Source organism: Taudactylus pleione, unplaced genomic scaffold (assembly GCF_031769625.1).
Source record: "Taudactylus pleione unplaced genomic scaffold, aTauple2 ptg000535l, whole genome shotgun sequence".
NCBI classification, from domain to species: domain Eukaryota; kingdom Metazoa; phylum Chordata; class Amphibia; order Anura; family Myobatrachidae; genus Taudactylus; species Taudactylus pleione.
In genome coordinates, this window is record NW_028284937.1 from 3,821,845 (window position 1) to 3,844,169 (window position 22,325).

General features: G+C 43.2%; 1 protein-coding gene across 1 annotated transcript; it reads left to right on the forward strand.

Moving 5' to 3' along the window:
• The first annotated feature begins 464 nt into the window (after positions 1-464).
• On the forward strand, positions 465-20,834 carry LOC148501056 (galanin peptides-like). The gene is made up of 6 exons (XM_088450981.1): positions 465-582; positions 3,993-4,073; positions 9,214-9,268; positions 17,077-17,166; positions 20,418-20,492; positions 20,660-20,834. The coding sequence occupies exons 2-6, from the start codon at positions 3,993-3,995 to the stop codon at positions 20,710-20,712; spliced, it is 354 nt and encodes a 117-aa protein (XP_088307107.1). The 5' UTR covers positions 465-582; the 3' UTR covers positions 20,713-20,834.
• Positions 20,835-22,325: the final 1,491 nt, after the last annotated feature.

A 22,325-nucleotide genomic window follows, 5' to 3' on the forward strand; every position in this document is an offset into this window, starting at 1 on the left:
ATTGACATTATTATTGTTTAAATAAAATACTCTACCCTACCTAACTTTTAAAGTATAGAAAACAAAGTTATTCTTTTTCCATAAATGTTCCTTTAAACAGCTTCCCCCATTCCAACTACTGTAGACTGTACAACTGAGAAGCTCCACTAGATATTAGTTCATAAATTAAATGAAGAATAAGGGTCCGAGGATCCTGTGAGATAGAAAAAAAAAACCATAATGAGAAGTACGAACCCTTGATGACTTAAACTTACTGCTATACGGCGGAAGTCAATTATAGGCAATTATAGCTATCAAACTAATTTTCCTGTTGAAAGGGCAAATAATAGCAATCACATGCATAACCTTTTTGCGTATTTGTTTTTTTATCCGCTCCTCTCCCCCTCCTCGATAATGACAGAACATGATGCCGACTGCATAAATACACGCCGAGCCCCCAGATCTCACATCAGGGCTGAGTAACATCAAGCTCCAGGTTCCAGCCAACACTTCTGCCACAAAATCAGAAGAAGCATAAAGCAAAAAGAAAATAATTATCTTTTCCCTTCATTAATACCAAGAAAATCACTTTTAAATAAAAAGGTAAGTTTTGCAACATGTCCTATAAATGCATCATCATGTACTTTCTTTATAGACTTGCTGTGAAATTAATACGCTGTGTATTACATTTTTTTTTATTTTGCTTATTGCTTTGTACAGTACAATCTGCTCTGCCAGCGCTGAGTTACAGAGAACGTACAGTCATATGTTCCTTGTATTGATCAAGATGTAACTAAATAGTGAAGTGTTTTGTTCTCAGCTGAAAGTACGCTTACATTTAGGTATACTTCTTGTGTAGTATATCTCTACGTATCACTTACTCCAAATGCTGCATGGATTGTGCGTGTGCTTACTGCAATTCTATTATGCAATCAGTGAAAGTATAAGTAGCAGGTTACGCTCTTTTAACTGGGCAACATAAATGTAATAATACCCCTTTTACACCACAGCAAAAACCTGGGTTATTGCTGGGTCTACCTTGGTTGCAGCTCAGTGTAAAAAGGTCCCCATAAAAAATAACCAGGGTCAAGGATGGACCTGGGTAATGGTGCAGTGTAAACAGCGCAACCCGGGTTATCCGATCTGGGTCATGCCTAAAATGAGCTGATTGGTGGTTGTGGAGCAGTCACCTCCCACTTTTTATGACCTCACAAGTTTAGCAGGGCAGAGCCAGGTTTAGTGTGAACGCGGCTGACCTTAGAATAACCCAGATCGATGGTGCTGTGTAAACGGTGTCTGACCTGGATTGAAAGCATGTCTGAAAACCCAGGTTGGACCCAGGTGTTTGGTGGAAAAGAGGTATAAGTGTGTTCTTATAAGATGCTTATATTTGCGAAGCCACCGGTGGACGTTTCAAAACAAATTTCGGTGGCTGCGACACACTCACATATATTCGCACAGTATCTGCGTAAAAAGACTTTGTACCAGCGCCAGCATTAGCATGCAACTCTGAGTCAAGCCCACTGTATATCCATCTTAAGGAACTCATTATAAGTCAATCCATGACATCGTGATGGCAGTTACAGGACCAATATGCTCTATAATTCACTTTTTAATTCTTTTTAATGTGGGTGGAGAACTACAGCCAAATTGTAATGTTAAATGTAATTAGCAAGGATAATAGGTAGGAGTAAAGGGAGCATACCTGGCCTAAGAGGGTTTCCTAGTATTGGACCATCACAATAAATTGGTACAGTTGGTCTTTAAATTATGGAGTTTTGGACAGGTTATCCCTCAAGTTCTTGCTCAGTGTATCAAATAGGACCATCATTGTTCCCTGATGACAGAATTCAGACTTACTGTATATGTTATGTCGACTGCCGCAGCTGTCTGTGCATTTGGCTCAGTCCGCCCAGTCCTATGAAGTAATCCACAGCTTGGAGTTTTCTCAGTGTTTATTTCTTACCTTAAAATTCATGCTTAGGGGTATATTTACTAAACTGCGGGTTTATAGAAGTGGAAATGTTGCCCATAGCAACCAATCAGATTCAAGCTATTATCTTCTAGAAGGTGCTAGAAAAATAAGTAGAATCTGATTGGTTGCTATGGGTAACATCTCCACTTCTATAAACTCGCACTTTAGTAAATACACCCCTTACACTGGACAGCATCTAAATAATGTAGAATTGAAATGTATGTTTAACATTACCTTTTGGTATTTTCCAGAAAAATTATATTTTTACTGCCAATACTGGGTACTAATTAACTGGTAGTATTCTCAGTATAGCATTATCCGGGTTGTAGGAGTGAATGAGCAAAATATGTCGTAAACAGAGACATTTGTGCTGTGCAAGGCTCATAGGGGTATATTTACTAAATTACGGGTTTTTAGAAGTGGAGATGTTGCCCATAGCAACCAATCAGATTCAACTTAACATTTATCTAGCACCTTCTAGAGCATAATAGCTAGACTCTGAATGGTTGCTATGGGCAACATGTCCACTTCTAGAAACCCACACTTTAGTAAATATACCCCATAGAGTGGGCTGGCATACTTAGTGGTTTCAAGTTAACAGAAAATAAAGGAAGCAAAAAACACATTCCATTTCCTTTTAATTTTTTTGCACTGATATCAAGCATAAACTTTACAAAAATGAAAACTTCCAAGACCCTGTTAAAGTCCCATTCCCTTCTGTATACTGCGCTGTAATCTGGTGTGTCTGTTGAAGCTTATTTAAGTAACTGGTTATTCAAAAGCAGCAATTTAATTGAAGACATTAAATAAGAAATTTGTATTGACATAATAATTGTGCTGTGAAACCTCATTTGCAAATTAAAACAGCTAGTTGGAGTCCATCAGCCACAGCATCTGTACAGATAAGTGAGTATACAGCCATGGCCAAAAGTTTTGAGAATGACACAAATATTGGTTTTCACAAAGTTTGCTGCTTCAGTGTTTTTAGACCTTTTTGTCATATGTTACTGTGGTATACTGAAGTAAAATTACAAGCATTTCATAAGTGTCAAAGGTTTTTATTGACAATTACATTAAGTTTATGCAAAGAGTCAATATTTGCAGTGTTGACCCTTCTTTTTCAAGACCTCTGCAATTCGCCCTGGCATGCTGTCATTCAACTTCTGGGCCACATACTGACTGACGGCCGCCCATTCTTGCTTAATCAATGCTTGGAGATTGTCAGAATTTGTGGGATTTTGTTTGTCCACCCGCCTCTTGAGGATTGACCACAAGTTCTCAATGGGATTAAGGTCTGGGGAGCTTCCTGGCCATGGACTCAAAATTTCGATGTTGTGCTCCCTGAGCCACTTAGTTATCACTTTTGCCTAATGGCAAGGTGCTCCATCATGCTGGGAAAGGCATTGTTCCTCACCAAACTGTTCTTGGATGGTTGGGAGAAGTTGCTCTTGTTTTGGTACCATTCGTTATTCATGGCTGTGTTCTTCTTAGGCAAATTTTTTAGTGATCCCACTCCCTTGGCTGAGTAGCAACCCCACACATGGATGGTCTCAGGATGACACAATACACAGGCAGGTGCCCCAATGTCGCTAATGGTCTAGCACCATGAGGCTCCATCCCACTACTGCTTACCTGATACAAAAACTAATTGGCATTTACAAAGCCCTTCTTCCTAATAGTCCCTATTCATGCAAGTAGGAATGACAAAGATAAGGGACATAGATTACAGCCTACAAGTCTCTGGTCATATCAGAAAGATTAAGTTTTGAGCTGAACCTCAGATCCTATGTGGCCTAGTTAATGCTGTCAAATTATTACTGCGCAAAAAGCGAAAGGCAGTCATCATGTGATCAGATTTTCCAGCCAACCCGACAGATATCGAATGTCAATGTTGATCAATACTGTGGTCTGTACACTCAGCAATTAGAACTCAATGAGGTGTAGAATAGACTAATTGGCTGGCAGTATAGTGATGTGTACGGGAATCTTAGTCATTTATATAGTCGATTGGACCTGACATTATTTTGTTGTTCTCTAGATGCGGAATTCCCAGGCCCTGCTGTGTGTCTCTTTCCTCCTTTGTGGCTTGGCAGCTGAGTGTTATGGCTACAGTGTAATGGTGAGAGAATATATTGTTTTGTCTGTTATCTTTATTGTAATAATAATCTTTTTTTTTTTGGAGAGGGAGGGGGAGGGGCTGTAATATTTGGAACAAAAAGGAGAGGGGTTGTCTACACTTTTTGCTCTGTAAGGTGTACTATTCAGTAATTAAATACAGATAATTTGGGAATCTCTGAAATAATACATTAAATTGAAATGACTGTCACTTGAAGTTAACAAGAAGAACTGAGGTAGATGATGTCTAGCACTACAACTGCTGAGGTACTACACATCCCAGCATACCCTGGCACAGTTTTGCTATAAGGACATGCTAAAGCTGTCGCAGGTCATGCTCATATGTGTAGTTCCACAGCAGCTGGAGTGCTGGATATTGCCTACACTTGCATCATTACTTAAAGCCTACCTATGATTTGAGGCCAACTCCTATAAAACAATTATAAGAAGAACATATTCATGTTAGCAATGTAAGAATGAAGTCATCGAGAATCGTAATCTTAGGAAGATAGGAAAAAACAAGAAAACATTTAATTGCTTTGGGAACAATCAGGGCTAGATTGAATGGGACTACAGCCCCAGGCCTCCACATAAAAATAGGCCCATCATCACGACAGCACGGCCACGTAGTCAGCCACAAATCATAAGTATTAAAATTGTATTTCTATTGCCCTCACAAATTATTACAATTTTCCTTCTCTTATATATTTAGGGCTCTATATATTAACATTATTTTTACTAAAATAAAGTGAAAAAGGGTGTTTTCACACCCTTTACACATTATTTTAGTATCACCTATAGTTATTACAGGGTAAAATTTGTAAAATTCTACTCCAACCTCTAAGTATCACTTAGGGCCTGATTCAGACCCACTCGCGAGCGGCTGTCCGCTCGCAAGTGGGTCGATGTTATGCACTGAGCATGCGCACGACGGAGGGAGCTCTGTCGTGCGCATGCGCCAGACGCGACGAGCGAAGGAAAGTCCTTCGCTCGTTGTGTCCGATCAAAGGGGGCGTGCTGTCAATGTTGATTGACAGCACGCCCCCTTTGGTGGGCGTGCCGGGGGCGTGCCTCCCTGATGGGGGCGTTCCCACGGGAACGCCTCCCGTCAGAAGCCGGCCCACTGACATCACTAGTGATGTCAGTGGGAGTGATTTTGGCTCTGATAGAGCCAAAATCACTCCGGAGCTTGCGGTTGAAAACCTCAACCGCAGGCTCCGGCTCGCAATTTCGATGGTCGCGATGGTCTCGACCATCGCGGCCATCAAAAAGCACGCTCGTATAGCCTGTGGGTGGTGACCCACAGCTATACGAGCGTCCAGTAGGACGCTCCATGAAAATGGAGCCCGGCCCTCATTCAGAGCGTGCGCTCTGCTCAGAGCGTACGGCTCTGAATGAGGGCCTTAGTTTTAGTAAGCAGATCGCATTTCCCATAACTGTAATGGGAAATGTGATCCGACCAAAGTTACTAAAAATAAATTGTAAAAAAATATCGGGGAAAACCCTGTGATAATAATGCCACCTGGAGGTGGCGTTATCCAGGGTCTCCCCCGGTTACCGGACTCCTGCTCTGCTCTAAAAGACAGAGCAGAGCCCAGAGCCGGCCCCAGTGATCAGCTGTGTGGTCTAAACAGATCGCAAGTTGATTACTATACAAAAAAGAAAAACAAAATTGTCAAAAAGTTTTTTACTTACCTGACTCCAGGGACCCGTGATCGGGCCTCTGGTGATGTCTCCCCTCTGGTCAGCTGGTCTCTCATAGTGCACTGCGGCCCGGTCATCAGGTGATCGGGTCCCAGTGCAGTATGGGTGATCACCTGATCGGAGGCATGGAGGACATCACCGGAGGCCCGGATCATAAAGGTAAGTGTAATTAAGGGAGAGGGGGGTCGCAGCGGGTCCGCGATTGTGGGGGCGGAGCTTGGCGCCAGAGGGGGTAGCAACGGCGGCCGGTCGGCGCATGCGTGGGCACTTTGTCACGGTATTTTTTGCTAAAATACCGTGACTAGTGTGCGAGTGGGATTCGCAGGGACAGAGCTTTATCGCAAGCTCTGTCCCTGTAAGGGATTTGTAGTAAATCCCTGTGATATTGCCTGAATTCACAATGCGAATTCACTCGATAATATCACACTACAATCTGCATTCAATATGCGTATTGTAGTAAATAGAGCCCTTAGGGAGAAATTGTGGCTGATTGTGTAGGTGGTAAATAGTGGTAAATCTGACCGCATAGCAGTCCCTAAACAAACCTATGGGGGCTGCTTTGTGGTCAGAAAAGGAGGGGCTGCAGAGAAATCTGTAGCGGTCCCTCAATGCTAAATCCCAGGGATCTTTAATATGTGCGAGATTTAAATGTAGCCAGACGGGTCTGATAATAATAGCATGGGCAGGATTCCAACTGGTCCATGCCTGCCAGCCAGAGCCATAACACGGCCTCTGAGCACCCTCTGCCGGCAACCCCCTTTGCGCATTATGCACATAAGAGGGCAGGGCCACTGGTTGTAACTATGGCAGGGTGCCTACCTATAGCGCCCAATATCACACTGCCACTGCGATATTGGCTACAGGGTGCCATTCCAGGCACCCTGCAGCCAGAAGCAGGGGCTGTGGGTTGGTGACGATGCCACCCTGTGCTCTCTGTGGCCGCACACCTCTAGTAACGGCCCTGCTGCCAGCACATTCTTCCCTCCCTTTCTCTCAAAGAGGAAGCTGGGAACAGCTGGAACTTCAGCATCAAGAAAACATGGAACAGTAACTATGGATGGAAACCAGCCATTTGTTACCATGAGGAAGTGCCCGTTCTTCCATCATATACAGGCACCTACAAAGCAGAGTGTAAGGAGATTGTAAGCAACAACCCAGCCAGCCCCTTTTGATTATGCTTACTCCCAGTATTTTTAAATATCAGGTACACACACCAGATGGAGACCACACTCATGGGAATTTTCAGGGGTTAGTAGAGAGTACCCAATGCCTCCTAGGACTGTTGAATCTTTGAATAGACTTGTACTTAAGGCCACACTTCTGCCGGGTCTATATGTGATATTTATAGCCGACTGTATACACTGCAACAAGTTCATGTAGGATTTCTGGTTCCTGAACTATTCTCTCCATGGGAAGAAGCTAGACTGTGTGAGTAAGCAGGGCCGAAACTAGGATTTTGGTCACCAGGGGCAAGACAGTAATTTGGCGCCCCCCTCGCCCGCCCATCATAAGATGGCCTTTTCTGACATAAATGTAATATCTATCTATAAATATATATATATATTACTATGGATATATATATCTATATATGGATAGAGGGTCCAGGATAGAGGTGACAAGACAAAGACAGAACAGATGGGACAGCAGAAAGGGGTAACAGGGACAGGAAAGAGGTGACAAGGCCAGGAAAGAGGGGATAAAGCCAGGGCTGAGGTGTCAGGACAGAGGTGACGGGACCAGGGCAGAGGTGACAGAACAAAGAGGGCAGGGTAGGACAGAGGTGAGAAGTCCAGGACAGGGGAGACAGCAACAGGACCGAGACAGGACAGTGCCAGGACTTAACCCCTCACCTTATTGGGCTCACTTGACACATTCCCTTCCCTTAGTGAGCACACTTAACAATCATCCCCTTTTTACTGGGCACACATAGCAACCCCTCATTTAGTTTGCCCTTACTAGGCAAACTTATCCCCCACCATCTGGGCACACATAGCAACCCCGCTCTCAGTGGCCACATTTAGCACCACCCTCCCCTTCCATTGCTGGGTACACTTAGCTCCCCACCCTCTCCTCCATACGGCACTTAGAACCCCCCTCCACCTTCCTGGACAAACTTATAACCCCTCCACCCTTGCCAGGAGACTTACCTCCATAATCCTTTCTTTCCCGGCGCACTGAGAGCCACCGGGTACAGCTGTCCGCATCTTCTCTGGAGTCCCGCTGCCTGGCTGCCTCCCGACTATCCAAACAGCACCTCTGCAGTCACTGGCACTCCGGCTCCCGCTGATATGAGCCTAATGTCAAGACCCTTCCAGCCAGGCTTCTCCTGCTTCCAACGGAGGAATGGTCACTGGTCAGGTGCCGCGCAGCAGAGGAGCGGGAAGCAGAGGAGAGGGGAGGAAGGAAGGGAGGGGGAAGTTAAAACAGCAGGGGGTAGGACTGTGCGAAGAGCCTCTCAGCCAGGCTCAGCCGCACTTCTCTGCAGCAGGCTGCCGCTGCATGTAATACTGCTTGACAGGTGCAGCGGCAGCCTGCAGGATCCACTGAGTGGTTTCCCCCGCACTGCGGGGATGTGTATTGCTGGTTTGGTGGTCACGGGGATGACCGCTCATGCCGCCCGCCCCCGCACATAATTTCGGAACTGGACATCGGCACCTGAATAATCCGGCACCCGGTGCACGTGCACCTTCAGCCTCCCCCTAGTTGCGGCCCTGGAGTAAGGGTATCATGGGGGGGTTGGTGACTCACCTGGCCATTGTTTAAAGTCCTCGTGCATACAGTAGTTATACTAGTGTGCTGCATTGTATTTCATACCGTATAATAAAGATACTGTTGTATCATTTCTAATAACCTTTACTTGTGTGATAAATGAACCTAGGTATTGGGTGAGCCCATTCTCTATCCTGACAGGCACAAGAGCTCTCCAGGGCTCAGCCAGGGCAAAGTCAGTCTTAAAGTAACAGTGATAGTAGACTTGTTATATATTGTGTTTCTTTGTAAAGTGCAAATGGTCCTCGGGTCACTGTGTAATGTTACATGTGGTCACAGTCCACTTTGTTAGATGTCCGCATAAATTTCTACAGTCTGTTCTGCCAGAGAGAGGCGTCCTTATCCTTAACATGTAGTGGTGGCCGCTTGTGCTGTGTAGAATTCACTATTGCCTCTCCCGCTGCCTTGGCTCGGATAAAGTTGCCCAATCTTGTATTATTACTACCAACTACTGTACATTCCAGTAATGTTATTAGTCATAGTAACTGCACCAATTGTACATAGAGAAACTGAGCAGACAGTACCCACTTACTACCTTTATAAAAATAATGTAAAAGTGCTTTTTTGTAGGGTTCATTAAGCACATTTTAGGTTATTTGAACAGTATTCATTTTATGATGTTTTATTTATGTCACCTGTTACCTTCCATTAATTCTTCCAATGTATTTTAGCCCAAAGATAAGAGAGGATGGACACTGAACAGTGCTGGTTACCTTCTAGGACCTCGTAAGTATTAATTTGCTGTGTACTTTTTGTTTCACTATTTAACACAAAAAGTAAATAAACCAGTATAGTAACTGGGATCTGCATTTGTGGGCTGGTTCTGAGTTGGGAGCAAAGCAAAAAAAAAATAAAAGTAAGTAACTTTGCAGCAGGTAAAACCATGTTGCAATGCAAGGGGTGCAAATAGGTTTATTTATTTATTTTGGCATGCAGGTTTTCTTATTATTTTTGCATGCATAGTCGCGTTTCACAAATGCTGGACAGCTATAATTTACACTGCTATCTAGTTATTGAGTTTGGGCACGGCCCTCTCAAATCTGAATCTCACTCCCCATTTTAAATTTGCCCCACCTGCAGTGGAACATGGTTTTACCAAGATGCACAGTTTCCTGTTTTTTTTATATTTTGTTTGCTCCCAAATCAGAATGAGCCCCTTAGCGAGGACTGGAGTACAACATTCAATATTTGGAGAAAGGAGAACATGTGAGCTGGGGTAGCTGAAAGTGGATAAGTGCAAAGAAAAGGTGATTAAAGGTGTCATAATTACCCCTCTATACTACAAATACTGCTTAATATAAAAGGCTATATAATATACTTGGTAGTTTATGCAAAAAAATAAAAACATATTACAGGCTAAATTGAATACATAGAATACATTGTAGATGACAAAATGGATGCATCCCGTGATTATCAATAGACTGCGCTTGCGCGGCAGAAAGCAATCTCAGACTGCACATGCGCTAGACCATGCATACACGCCTTGATGGAGGACGTTGCATGGTCCTATTGCTCTGTCTGTGAAATGAGAGTTTCTGTTAAGCAACTGGGTGGTTACTGTGCACGGAACAGATGTGTTTGGTGGGAGTGTCATGGGTGTGTAGCCTGACCTCTCTGCTTGTGTGAGGCATGTGAACGTAGATAGGACGCCTGTGTCAAATGGGTCTTTGGCACCCAGCATGGAGCGGGTGAAACTGCCAATCCTAGTGATGATGGCTGTGGACAGGAGGACAGTGGGTGGAGTGATACATATGCATGTAGATGGGTAGATACTCACATAGATGGATGTATATTCGCATTAGTATAAAGTAGTAAATCTGGCAGCCGCAGATATTGGCATATGCCATGACTTACGTCCAATCCGGATTCAGGCCTGTAATGTGCACAATATGACAAATGAAGTATTGGATTCAACATACAAATCTTTCCTCTCGTATGATCTCACAAATGTTACATACTACACTTAGCCTATATTCTACATATAGCTTATATCCAACATGCCACCATATAGCCTTATCTATATAATCTATATGAATCTGTATAGCCTAATGTTGCACCATATAGCATATATGTTTCAGTATACCCTTGTGTGGCATGATACCCGTCTGTAGCATTACATACTCACATTCCATCAAATTCTCTTATATACCCCTATACAACAGCATATGTCCTATATATAGCCCAGCATATTCGCCCCCAAAATGCCCATGCACTGGCCCACATTCAGGAGGCTATAATCCTAAGCACTGTGACTGCTCTGGGAATGGTAAAAGACTTTGAATGGCTCAATTTTCTACAGTACTTCCTCAGCATTGTGAACACATTTAGGGGCACTGTGAAAAGAGGATTGAAGACTCGCCCAATAGTGTAATAATGTTGAAAACTCCACCTCTGTGCCCATATATAAAATAGCATTTGTGAAGCCTTGTACCAAATAATATTAAAAGAATGGCTTATCTGAAATAACCAGATCTACAATCTCCTTACTCCATACACAATGATACGGATCCAAACTAGAATGCAATTTTCTATCTACCCAATTAACTGAACCGGGCGGTTTTCTGCTCTTGACTTCCACACAAATTCTAAATTCTTCAGATATCCTGCCCTGAGAACCCTGCTAGAAGGTTTATCTCCTTTCAGTATCAGTAGTAGATATTTCAGAGGAGAGGTTCAATTACATATCCTTGGGACTCCACCAATAATCTCTCATCCTAATGCTTTCCAATCACTACAATTCTCTGTCAGCCAGTGTTCCTCAAACCTCATGGGGCATATTAGAGGCTACGACGGAATCTTGCACGAGATGCGGTTGCGCACATATCGTGTTATTACGAGAAGAAAACCTTACTGATTTTTTGCTGACTTCTCAATGTGATATGAGCAGTGATGGCTCCTACACTCTTGGACTAGGGGCTGTCCATGCTGCAGCCTGGAATAGTCAGAATGCCAGTCTGCCATTCACGGTACCTACCAAGTCCATTGCCAGGGCTGGATTAATAATGGGGCAGGTCACTGCACATGCACAATGGAACTGGCAGGTGCCGGGACCAGCAAATGCACACAAACAGCTTTGGGAGGACCAGTGCATGCGCACGAACACCAGCTTCTAGGGACCGCATTGGCTGTAGGGCTATCGGAAAGGCGGAGGAAAGGCTTCCTATTGGAAGTGCTCTCTATGTTAATCGCTGCCCAGGCTGGCAGTCCTGGGGGAGAAAACACCTCCTGCCTGCGTGTTATTAGCACATAGTGCTCCAGCTCACTGGGGGTGCAATTTTACTTGTGATTTTAGTGAGGGTATGCAGAGAAATTAAATCACTTGAAAATCCACAAATATTTCAACTAATATACAGAACAGTAAGTAATTATAATCAAACAATTTAGGGGATAAGTACTGGCACTACTAGTGTTAAGGAGCAGCCCGAGTAAAACCAGGTTCTACCTTAGAACCAAATTACTATAAAACAAACAACACATAAAGGTATTACTCAACGGCGCTAACACCATATAATAAACATGAACTTTACATATAAAAGGTGCATACATAGAGGTAAAATATAATTGTGTATACTTTTTGAGACATCCCAACATATGTGGAGAGAACAACATAAAGAACATAAATTCCCTAGGCTTCACTTTAAATTAGGGGTGAGCGGGTTCGGATTTCTGAAATCCGAACCCCCCCGAGCCCCCCCGATCTGAGGCCGATCCGAGTCAGGCTCGACTTTTCCCGCCTGACTCGGATCTGAAATCGAGGCAAAACGTCATCATCCCGCCTTCCGAGTCTCGCGGGTTTTGGATCCTATATAAGGTACCCGCGTCGGCGCCATTTTCTCACTCGGCTGTGGACAGTGAAGAGGGAGGGTGGGAGTTAGGGCTGGCTGGGCTGTGTAGTGTAGTGTAGTGCAGAGTAGTGTTGTGCTGTGCTGTGCTGCGCTGTGCTGCTGTTGTCCACTACTTCAAAGTCCATAGGGGCTGGCTGTGTTGTGCTGTGCTGCTGTTGCTAATAGGGGCTGTGTCCACTACTTCAAAGTCCATAGGGGCTGGCTGGACTGTGTTGTGCAGTCAGTTCTCCATAGGGGCTGTGTCCACTCCAAAGTCCTGTGCAGTGTCCCAGTCCTAAAGGGGTGCTGTAGTGTTGTCCAGGGGGTGCTCTGTCCATCAGGGGTGCTCCCTCCAAGTGCTAAAAAAATAATATTTTTTGTGTGTTTGTGAATTGTGTGCGCAGTAGCCGCACGTGCATCAACAAAGTAGTGCCAAGAGTGCGCCTGTGTCATAAGTAAAGGGCCAGCTGGCTTGACCGTTAAAGGGTGCTGTAAGCCCCAAAGTACACTCCAGTCCAAACCAAAAAAAAAATTATTTTCTGTGTTTGTGAATTGTGTGCGCAGTAGCCGCACGTGCATCAACAAAGTAGTGCCAAGCGTGCGCCTGTGTCATAAGTAAAGGGCCGGCTGGCTTGACCGTTAAAGGGTGCTGTAACCCCCAATGTACACTCCAAACCAAAAAAAAAATATTTTCTGTGTTTGTGAATTGTGTGTGCAGTAGCCGCACGTGCATCAACAAAGTAGTGCCAAGCGTGCGCCTGTGTCATAAGTAAAGGGCCGGCTGGCTTGACCGTTAAAGGGTGCTGTAACCCCCAAAGTACACTCCAGTCCAAACCAAAAAAAAATTATTTTCTGTGTTTGTGAATTGTGTGCACAGTAGCCGCACGTGCATCAACAAAGTAGTGCCAAGCGTGCGCCTGTGTCATAAGTAAAGGGCCGGCTGGCTTGACCATTAAAGGGTGCTGTAACCCCCAAAGTACACTCCAGTCCAAACCCAAAAAATATATATTTTCTGTGTTTGTGAATTGTGTGTGCAGTAGCCGCACGTGCATCAACAAAGTAGTGCCAAGCGTGCGCCTGTGTCATAAGTAAAGGGCCGGCTGGCTTGACCGTTAAAGGGTGCTGTAACCCCCAAAGTACACTCCAGTCCAAACCAAAAAAAAAATTATTTTCTGTGTTTGTGAATTGTGTGCGCAGTAGCCGCACGTGCATCAACAAAGTAGTGCCAAGCGTGCGCCTGTGTCATAAGTAAAGGGCCGGCTGGCTTGACCGTTAAAGGGTGCTGTAACCCCCAAAGTACACTCCAGTCCAAACCAAAAAAAAAATTATTTTCTGTGTTTGTGAATTGTGTGTGCAGTAGCCGCACGTGCATCAACAAAGTAGTGCCAAGCGTGCGCCTGTGTCATAAGTAAAGGGCCGGCTGGCTTGACCGTTAAAGGGTGCTGTAACCCCCAAAGTACACTCCAGTCCAAACCAAAAAAAAAATTATTTTCTGTGTTTGTGAATTGTGTGCGCAGTAGCCGCACGTGCATCAACAAAGTAGTGCCAAGCGTGCGCCTGTGTCATAAGTAAAGGGCCAGCTGGCTTGACCGTTAAAGGGTGCTGTAACCCCCAAAGTACACTCCAGTCCAAACCAAAAAAAAAATTATTTTCTGTGTTTGTGAATTGTGTGCGCAGTAGCCGCACGTGCATCAACAAAGTAGTGCCAAGCGTGCGCCTGTGTCATAAGTAAAGGGCCGGCTGGCTTGACCGTTAAAGGGTGCTGTAACCCCCAAAGTACACTCCAAACCAAAAAAAAAAATATTTTCTGTGTTTGTGACTTGTGTGCACTGTGGCTGCACGTGCATCAACAAAGGAGCAGCGCCAAGCGTGCGCCTGTGTCCCATAAGTAAAGAGCCGGCTGGCTCATTTCTTAAATGGTGGTGTAACCCACAAAGTGCACTACTCTCCAGCAAAAATAAAAAAATATTTTCTGTGTTTGTGTGCGCTTTAGCCGCACGTATATATCAATATAACATAAATGGAGGACCAAACTTTCTCCGATAAAAATAAAATAGGGAAAGATCAAGAACCACTTCCTCCTAGTGCTATTGCTGCTGCTGGGAGTTGTTCATCATCCCAGAGAGGAAGTAGGAACATCACTACTTTTACTAAACAATTGACCCTCCAACAGTCCCTAGCGATGAGGATGAAGTACGACAGCAGTCATCCTGAAGCAAAACGTATAACTGAGGCCTTGACTGCTATGTTGGTGTTAGACGTGCGTCCGGTATCCGCCATTAGTGCAGTGGGATTTAGACAATTGATGGAGGTAGTGTGTCCCCGGTTCCAAATCCCGTCTAGATTCCACCTGCATCCTCAAAGCAGCAGCGACAAGCGTGCGTCTGTCTGTTAAAGGGTGGTGACACCCTCAAAGTGTGCTACACAAACAATAAAAATATTCTTCTTCTTTTTTCTGTCTTTGTGAATTGTGTGGGCTGTAGCCGCACCTGGATCCTTAAAGCAGCAGCGACAAGCGTGCGTCTGTCTGTTAAAGGGTGGTGACACCCTCAAAGTGTGCTACACAAACAATTAAAATATTGTTCTTTTTTTTTCGGTCTTTGTGAAATGTGTGGGCTGTAGCTGCACCTGCATCCTTAAAGCAGCAGCGACAAGCGTCCGTCTGTCTGTTAAAGGGTGGTGACACCCTCAAAGTGTGCTACACAAACAATAAAAATATTCTTCTTTTTTCTGTCTTTGTGAATTGTGTGGGCTGTAGCCGCACTTGCATCCTCAAAGCAGCAGCGACAAGCGTGCGTCTGTCTGTTAAAGGGTGGTGTAACCCTCAAAGTGCGCTCCACAAACAATAAAAATATTCTTTTTTTTTTTCTGTCTTTGTGAATTGTGTGGGCTGTAGCCGCACTTGCATCCTCAAAGCAGCAGCGACAAGCGTGCGTCTGTCTGTTAAAGGATTACATCGGTGACAGCATCCAAGTAGGCATGTCAGACAGTCCGTACCTGTACTGGCAGGAAAAAGAAGCAATTTGGAGGTCCCTGTACAAACTGGCTCTATTTTACCTGAGTTGCTCCCCCTCCAGTGTGTACTCCGAAAGAGTGTTTAGTGCTGCCGGGAACCTTGTCAGCGAAAGGCGTAGGAGGTTGCTTCCACAAAATGTGGAGAAGATGATGTTCATAAAATGAATTATCAACTCTTCCAGGGAGACCAGCCTCCAGAACGTACAGAGGGACCTGTGGTTCCAGCGGGGACGAATTAATACTCTGTGAGGATGAGGATGTACACACTGAAGAGAGTGAGGAATCGGTGGATGAGGAGGATGAGGATGACATCTTGCCTCCGTAGAGCCAGTTTGTGCAGGGACAGATTAATTGCCAGCTTGTTTTGTGGGGGCCCAAACGAACCAATCATTTCAGCCACAGTTGTGTGGCAGACCCTGGCGCTGAAATGATTGGTTTGTTAAAGTGTGCATGTCCTGTTTATACAACATAAGGGTGGGTGGGAGGGCCCAAGGACAATTCCATCTTGCACCTCTTTTTTTTCTTTGCATTATGTACAGTTTGGGGCCTAGTTTTTCAAACTGCCATCCTGTCTGCCACTGCAGTATCACTCGTAGATGGGTCACGTGTTTGTGCCGCCCACTCGTGTCGCTTAGCATAGTCATCCAGCTACCTCGGTGCAACCTTTTGGACATAAAAACACTATTGTGAGGTGTGAGGTGTTCAGAATAGACTGGAAATGAGTGGAAATTAAGGTTATTGAGGTTAATAATAGCATAGGAGCAGAAAAACCTAAAAATTCTGTGATTTTAGCTGTTTTTATGCTTTTTTTAAAAAAAATACAGATCCAAAACACAAAACCCAGAACCCAAAACACGGAAGGGTGGTTTTGGCAAAACCAATCCAGATCCAAAACACGAAGAAAGATCCAGATCCAAAACCAAAACACAAAACACGAAAAGTGGCCGGTGCACACCCCTACTTTAAATGTACTTTGATGCAAACCCAAATACATTTTCTATCTTTAGGAAATAGGCATTTAATACATGAGCTTAAGTGTGCTATATATATGGCTATTTCCCTATAGACTGTAAGCTTGCGAGCAGGGCCCTCTTTCCTCTCAATTTTAAAGCGCAACCTTTTATGCTACCGCTAAATAAGCAAATGTTTATCAAAAAATAATAATAAATATATAAATAAATAATACTTTATGAGAAGTGTTACAATTTGCATTTTATCATAACAATGACATTATTTCAACTAATATATATCCGTATTGTTGCAAATATCCATCAATAGTTGGCATATGGGTCTGTTATATGGGCACGTATTGCATGTAATACATTAGACTTTTGGCATATGCACACACTAGTCCCCATGATGTGCATTGGTATCTGGTTTTGCATCATAGTGCCCAGATGGCTTGTCCAGGCCCATTTCAGGGTGCGCGTTCTCTCTCTGCTTACAGGAGATGTCTCTAGAAGTGGTTTGTGGGGTGGACGACACATCCAAAGAGGATCATTATGCAAAAGTGCAAACCTCGCATGAATGTTCAGCCTCTCACCACTTTAGAACTATCCTTTTTATTAAATGAAATGAACATAACATATTTGTTGTGCATAACCAACAACACACTAGCCTCCTGAATGAATAGTACATAGTCATTTAATCCTGGCTGTGATATATGCACTTACAGATGCTTTATTGTATCACTAGATGCTCATCGAACACCAACTGATAAAAGCAGTATGGCTGGAAAAAGGGAGGTGGTAGAAGACTTGTACAAGCCTGGAAGAGATATATTTGGTAAGCGCTGTAAAGCGAGTGGGCATCGTAGTGAAGCAAATAAAGCACTGCTGCATGGCGCCATTTGTTAATGGAAAGGGCATAATGCCAATGAACTTAGGAGCTCATTCAGACCCGCTTGCTAGATGCGTTCGCTCGCACCCAGCGTATGCAAATCCAGCACACGCCCAGCAAGGCAGGCGATCGCACGGCATGGCATTAGCACGCCCATTATTTCTTGGCATGCGATCACTTTGTGTATGCAGACACCCACCAGCCATTCATGAGACGCCCACATGCGCACATCATCTCCTGGAAGTGTATGCAACCATCGGTACATCGGGTACCATCAGATGCAATCACAGCGCTTGAGGTTGACTATACCCTGCCGCAAGCACTGCGAGCACTTCAGTGTGAAATTCACCCAGGTGACGTGTACTATGGCGCTGCCTGGTAATTATGCACGCCTCTGAAATGGCGTTGGGATGGTCAGGCACACCTGCGTTTGCATCTCCACTCCCCCGTCTCTAGCAGCCGGCCCCTGTCACCACCCACAAACGGCTTCTCCTGTCACTCACTCTGCTGGGCTGTCTATGCGCAACAAGCGATCGCTTCCCGATCTTTCACAGTGGTTCGCGCACACGCATTGCGATGCATACAAATGCAAACACTGCAAATATCGGCCAGCTACGAACGTTCGCATCCTAGCGAGCAGGTCTGAATCAGCTCCTTAGACCATAGTTGGAGACCTAAATGGCTAGGATTAGGTTTATCCTCTTGCTTATATTGTGTTGAGCTGATGTTATGAGCACAGATATTACCAGGAATGCACCAGTGCCTCAGATAAGTTGAGATCTGTGCTGCCAAGAACTTTGATAAAAAGTTGTAACTTACTATTTACTAAGCCTTGGATGGAGATTAAGTGGACAGAGATAAGAGATAAGGTACCTGTCAATGAGCTCCTAACTGTCATTTTTCAAACACAGCCTGTGACATGGCAGTTAGGAGCTGATTGGCTGGTACCTTATCTCCGTTCACTGTATCTCCATCCAAGGCTTAGTAAATAGACCCCTTAAAGAGCAATGTGGCCTTATATCCCTTACTGCACCCCTGAAATCCATTGTGTAATGCCACAATCACCTACACTACAGTATACTGTATGGAGTCTATAAATGCGGCACAAGGACACCTTGAAACGTTGAGTATAGTAAGACCCCTGCCCACTGTAACTGGCTACATTCTAGATTCTTTTATGTCCTTCTTTATAACATTGTGAATAGGTCACCTTTCAGTCAATAGAAAATAAATAATACAAATCCCAGAAGTCTGTACATGACAGCTTTATATGAGAAGAGCTGTCCTGGAGGATAACTACTGTATTCCTGCATAGCGGTGATCAGAAATTACAAAATGCAGGTCAATAGGGATGGGATGTACAGTATCATAAGGCTCTCTTTTTTTTTCAAGCATTAATACATCCCACTGAATCTATCTATCTATCTATCTATCTATCTATCTATCTATCTATCTATCTATCTATCTATCTATCTCTCTCTCTGTCTGTCTGTCTGTCTGTCTGTCTGTCTGTCTGTCTGTCTGTCTATCTATCTATCTATCTATCTACCTCAACTGTTTGTATATCTATCTATCTATCTATCTATCTCATATCTATCTATCTATCTATCTATCTATCTATCTATCTATCTATCTATCTATCTTAACTGTTTGTATATCTATCTATCTATCTATCTATCTATCTATCTATCTATCTATCTATCTATCTATCTATCTATCTATCTATCTATCTATCTATCTATCTATCTACCTCAACTGTTTGTCTATCTATCTATCTATCTATCTATCTATCTATCTCATATCTATCTATCTCATATCTATCTATCTATCTATCTAACTCATATCTATCTATCTATCTATCTATCTATCTATCTATCTATCTATCTATCTCATATCATTATCTATCTATCTATCTATCTATCTATCTCATATCTATCTATCTATCTATCTATCTATCTATCTATCTATCTATCTATCTATCTATCTATCTATCTACCTCAACTGTTTGTATATCTATCTATCTATCTATCTATCTCATATCTATCTATCTATCTATCTATCTCATATCTATCTATCTATCTATCAATCTATCTATCTCATATCTATCTATCTATCTAACTCATATCTATCTATCTATCTATCTATCTATCTATCTATATCCTATCTATCTATCTATCTATCTATCTATCTATCTATCTATCTATCTATCTATCCCAACTGTTTGTATATCTATCTATCTATCTATCTATCTATCTATCTATCTAACTCATATCTATCTATCTCATATCTATCTATCTATCTATCTATCTATCTATCTATCTATCTATCTATCTCAACTGTTTGTATATCTATCTATCTATCTATCACCATAATGTGAACCACCTCTGGAACTCTCTCCCACTCCCCATCAGACTCTCCACCTCTTTGCAATCCTTCAAACGGGCTCTCAAGACCCACTACTTCATCAAAGCCTTCCAGCTATCATTCTAACTCCCTGCTACATGCTCCTTCCTCCCCATCTACCCCATCTGTGTCACCCCTGTTTGTCTTCCCCTCCCTTTTTAGAATGTAAGCTCTGACGAGCAGGGCATCTACCCTCTTGTGCGTCTCCTTACTTTAGTGTCATTTACTTCTTACTCACCACTAGGGCACCTAACACTTGGTTGCTTATGCTCTTTGCTTATCTGGGTGTTATGGTCGCTAATGTAGCAATGTATATTATCCATGTCCTGGTTCTGTATTGTATTGTTCTGTAAGTCGCTTGTCTACAACTTGTTTATGTACTTTGTAAGGCGCTGCGGAACACTTGTGGCTCCATATAAATAAATGATAATAATAATAAATTATAATAACTAGGGGAAATTTAGGAATACTGATGTACACATTTTACTTTTTAATAACATCACCAGTATATAGGTTTGATCATTTTATTGATAGGAGCTCCCACAAATTAGTTACCCTGGGGACACCTTAATCTGGATCGATCTATCTATCTATCTATCTATCTATCTATCTATCTATCTATCTATCTATCTATCTATCTAATCTATCTATTCTATCTATCTAATCTATCTATCTAATCTATCTAATCTAATCTATCTATTCTATCTAATCTAATCTATCTATCTGTTCTTAAGTTATATAAAGCAGTCTAACTGAATAAAAAAAATAATACAGCTATTGTATTATTCATACAGGAATGCTGCCGCAATCACTGGATAATAACACTGTTCAGACTGTCCTTGAATTCCTAACATACCTACGTCTCAAAGGTACTAAATGCCTGTTTATTTCATGGTCACTTTGCTTGGTGAACATTTCTGGTCTATTATTGCTGGTCTAAGTTTCAACGACATTAAACTAATCTGTTTTTACCCTTATATCATCCTATGATTAAATGAATTATTTGCATTTCTCTAATAAACTTCTTTTGTTGCAGAATTTGGAGCACTGGACCATTTGGCTCAGCTAATTTCGGAGGAGTCCACATAGAAGATCCCAGGACTTTCAACCTGTGCCTATAGTACAAGTCCAATATTCAAATCACAGATAAAATGTTACAAATAAAAGGAGAATTCAAATGGACATAGGCGTTGTAAAGTTTAATACAAAAATCACACTTCAGGTTAATCAACTGTAATTAACACAAATGTGCTATAATGAAATGTTAACTTCATTTTTGGGCCGGGATGTACTAAAGGAAAAATTTGGGGCTTTTACCGCATCTTCATATGTACTAAGCCCCTGCTGCCCGATTTTAGATGCGGAGGGTAATGCCAGGTTTTTGCGGAGTTACCCTATAAAAGTCTATGGGCTTCTTACTGAATCCCGCTGCCCCCCCTCACTTAGGCCTCATGCGTGCTCCTCCTGGGTCCCCCGCCTCCTTCTCCTCTTCTTCTTCCTCCAGGTACAGGGAGGAGGAGGAGGAGCGTGGGACTTCCTGCAAGGGTCAACAGCGGAGACCCCCTCACCCGGCGGCGGCAGCAGCTTCACAAAGGACAGCTCCTATTGTAAGAGATGTCCTTTGCGATACTAATCGCATATGTTAGTACATATGCCATTAGTATCAGTCCGTTGACTGGCAGGATGTACACCGCACGGTTAGTACATCGCGCCCATAGGTTCTTTTTTCTAGTAAGGTTCAAATAAAGCTAAAATTTCTAAACTTTTTGTGACACAGAAAAACGATCTGGAATATTAAGAAGTAGGATCGTTTACCAATTTATTAAACATTTTTTTTTACAAATTTACTGTTTTATCTAGATATGCATTGTATTTCTTACGGGTATATTTTCCTCTAAATAAGCCCAGTCTGTAACACCTCATTTCAAATGACTATAAAGGGAGACTCAATTAAATTAGAGAAAAATCTCCAGACAAATAAAACTCAAAAGGGTACAAAACCCCTTCCCCAATGAAACAAATAAAAATAGCATTATGTATGGCAGTGATTATAAAGTCAAAGGGGTGGAGGGAATTTTTCTTTAGACTTGTTATAAAACGTGGATCATAGGGGTCTATTCATGAAGCATAGAAGAGCCCTGTTTAGCTGAAATCAGGGCTCTTCTCTGCTTTGTGCTAATCATGGAGCTAGTTTACCGTGGAGAAGTGTATTACTTCTCCAGCGGCACCCCCGCTCCATGCCTGATTCGCATCACCATACTTTCCGTCTCTCTCCTGTGGTACAGATTCGCCATCTGGCATTATCTGTACCATAAGCCAAACAGAGCAGGGAAGCTGCATACTTCCCTGCTGTCTGCCCGGCACCTGGCGCTGGCTCCACCCCTTTTTACCAGCGTCCTTTGCAGCAGGTCTAACCAGACCTGCTGCTCTCGGACGCCGGGGCATGCACAGCGAGGAGCAGGCATATCAAGCTCCCAATATGTCTGTCTTCTCACTGCGCCCAGGGATCGCGGAGGGGCCGGACAGGTAAGTGTACAAGAATGGCTGCTAAACATCACTATATATCGCATTGATGTGATGTGATATGTAGTGATGTTTATCGTGAACCACTTCATGTTCTTTATGAATAGACCCCATAGGACTGTACAGTGCAAACAGGGCCTGGTTCTGAATCTCACACAGTTCCGTATTCAGCCGCATTT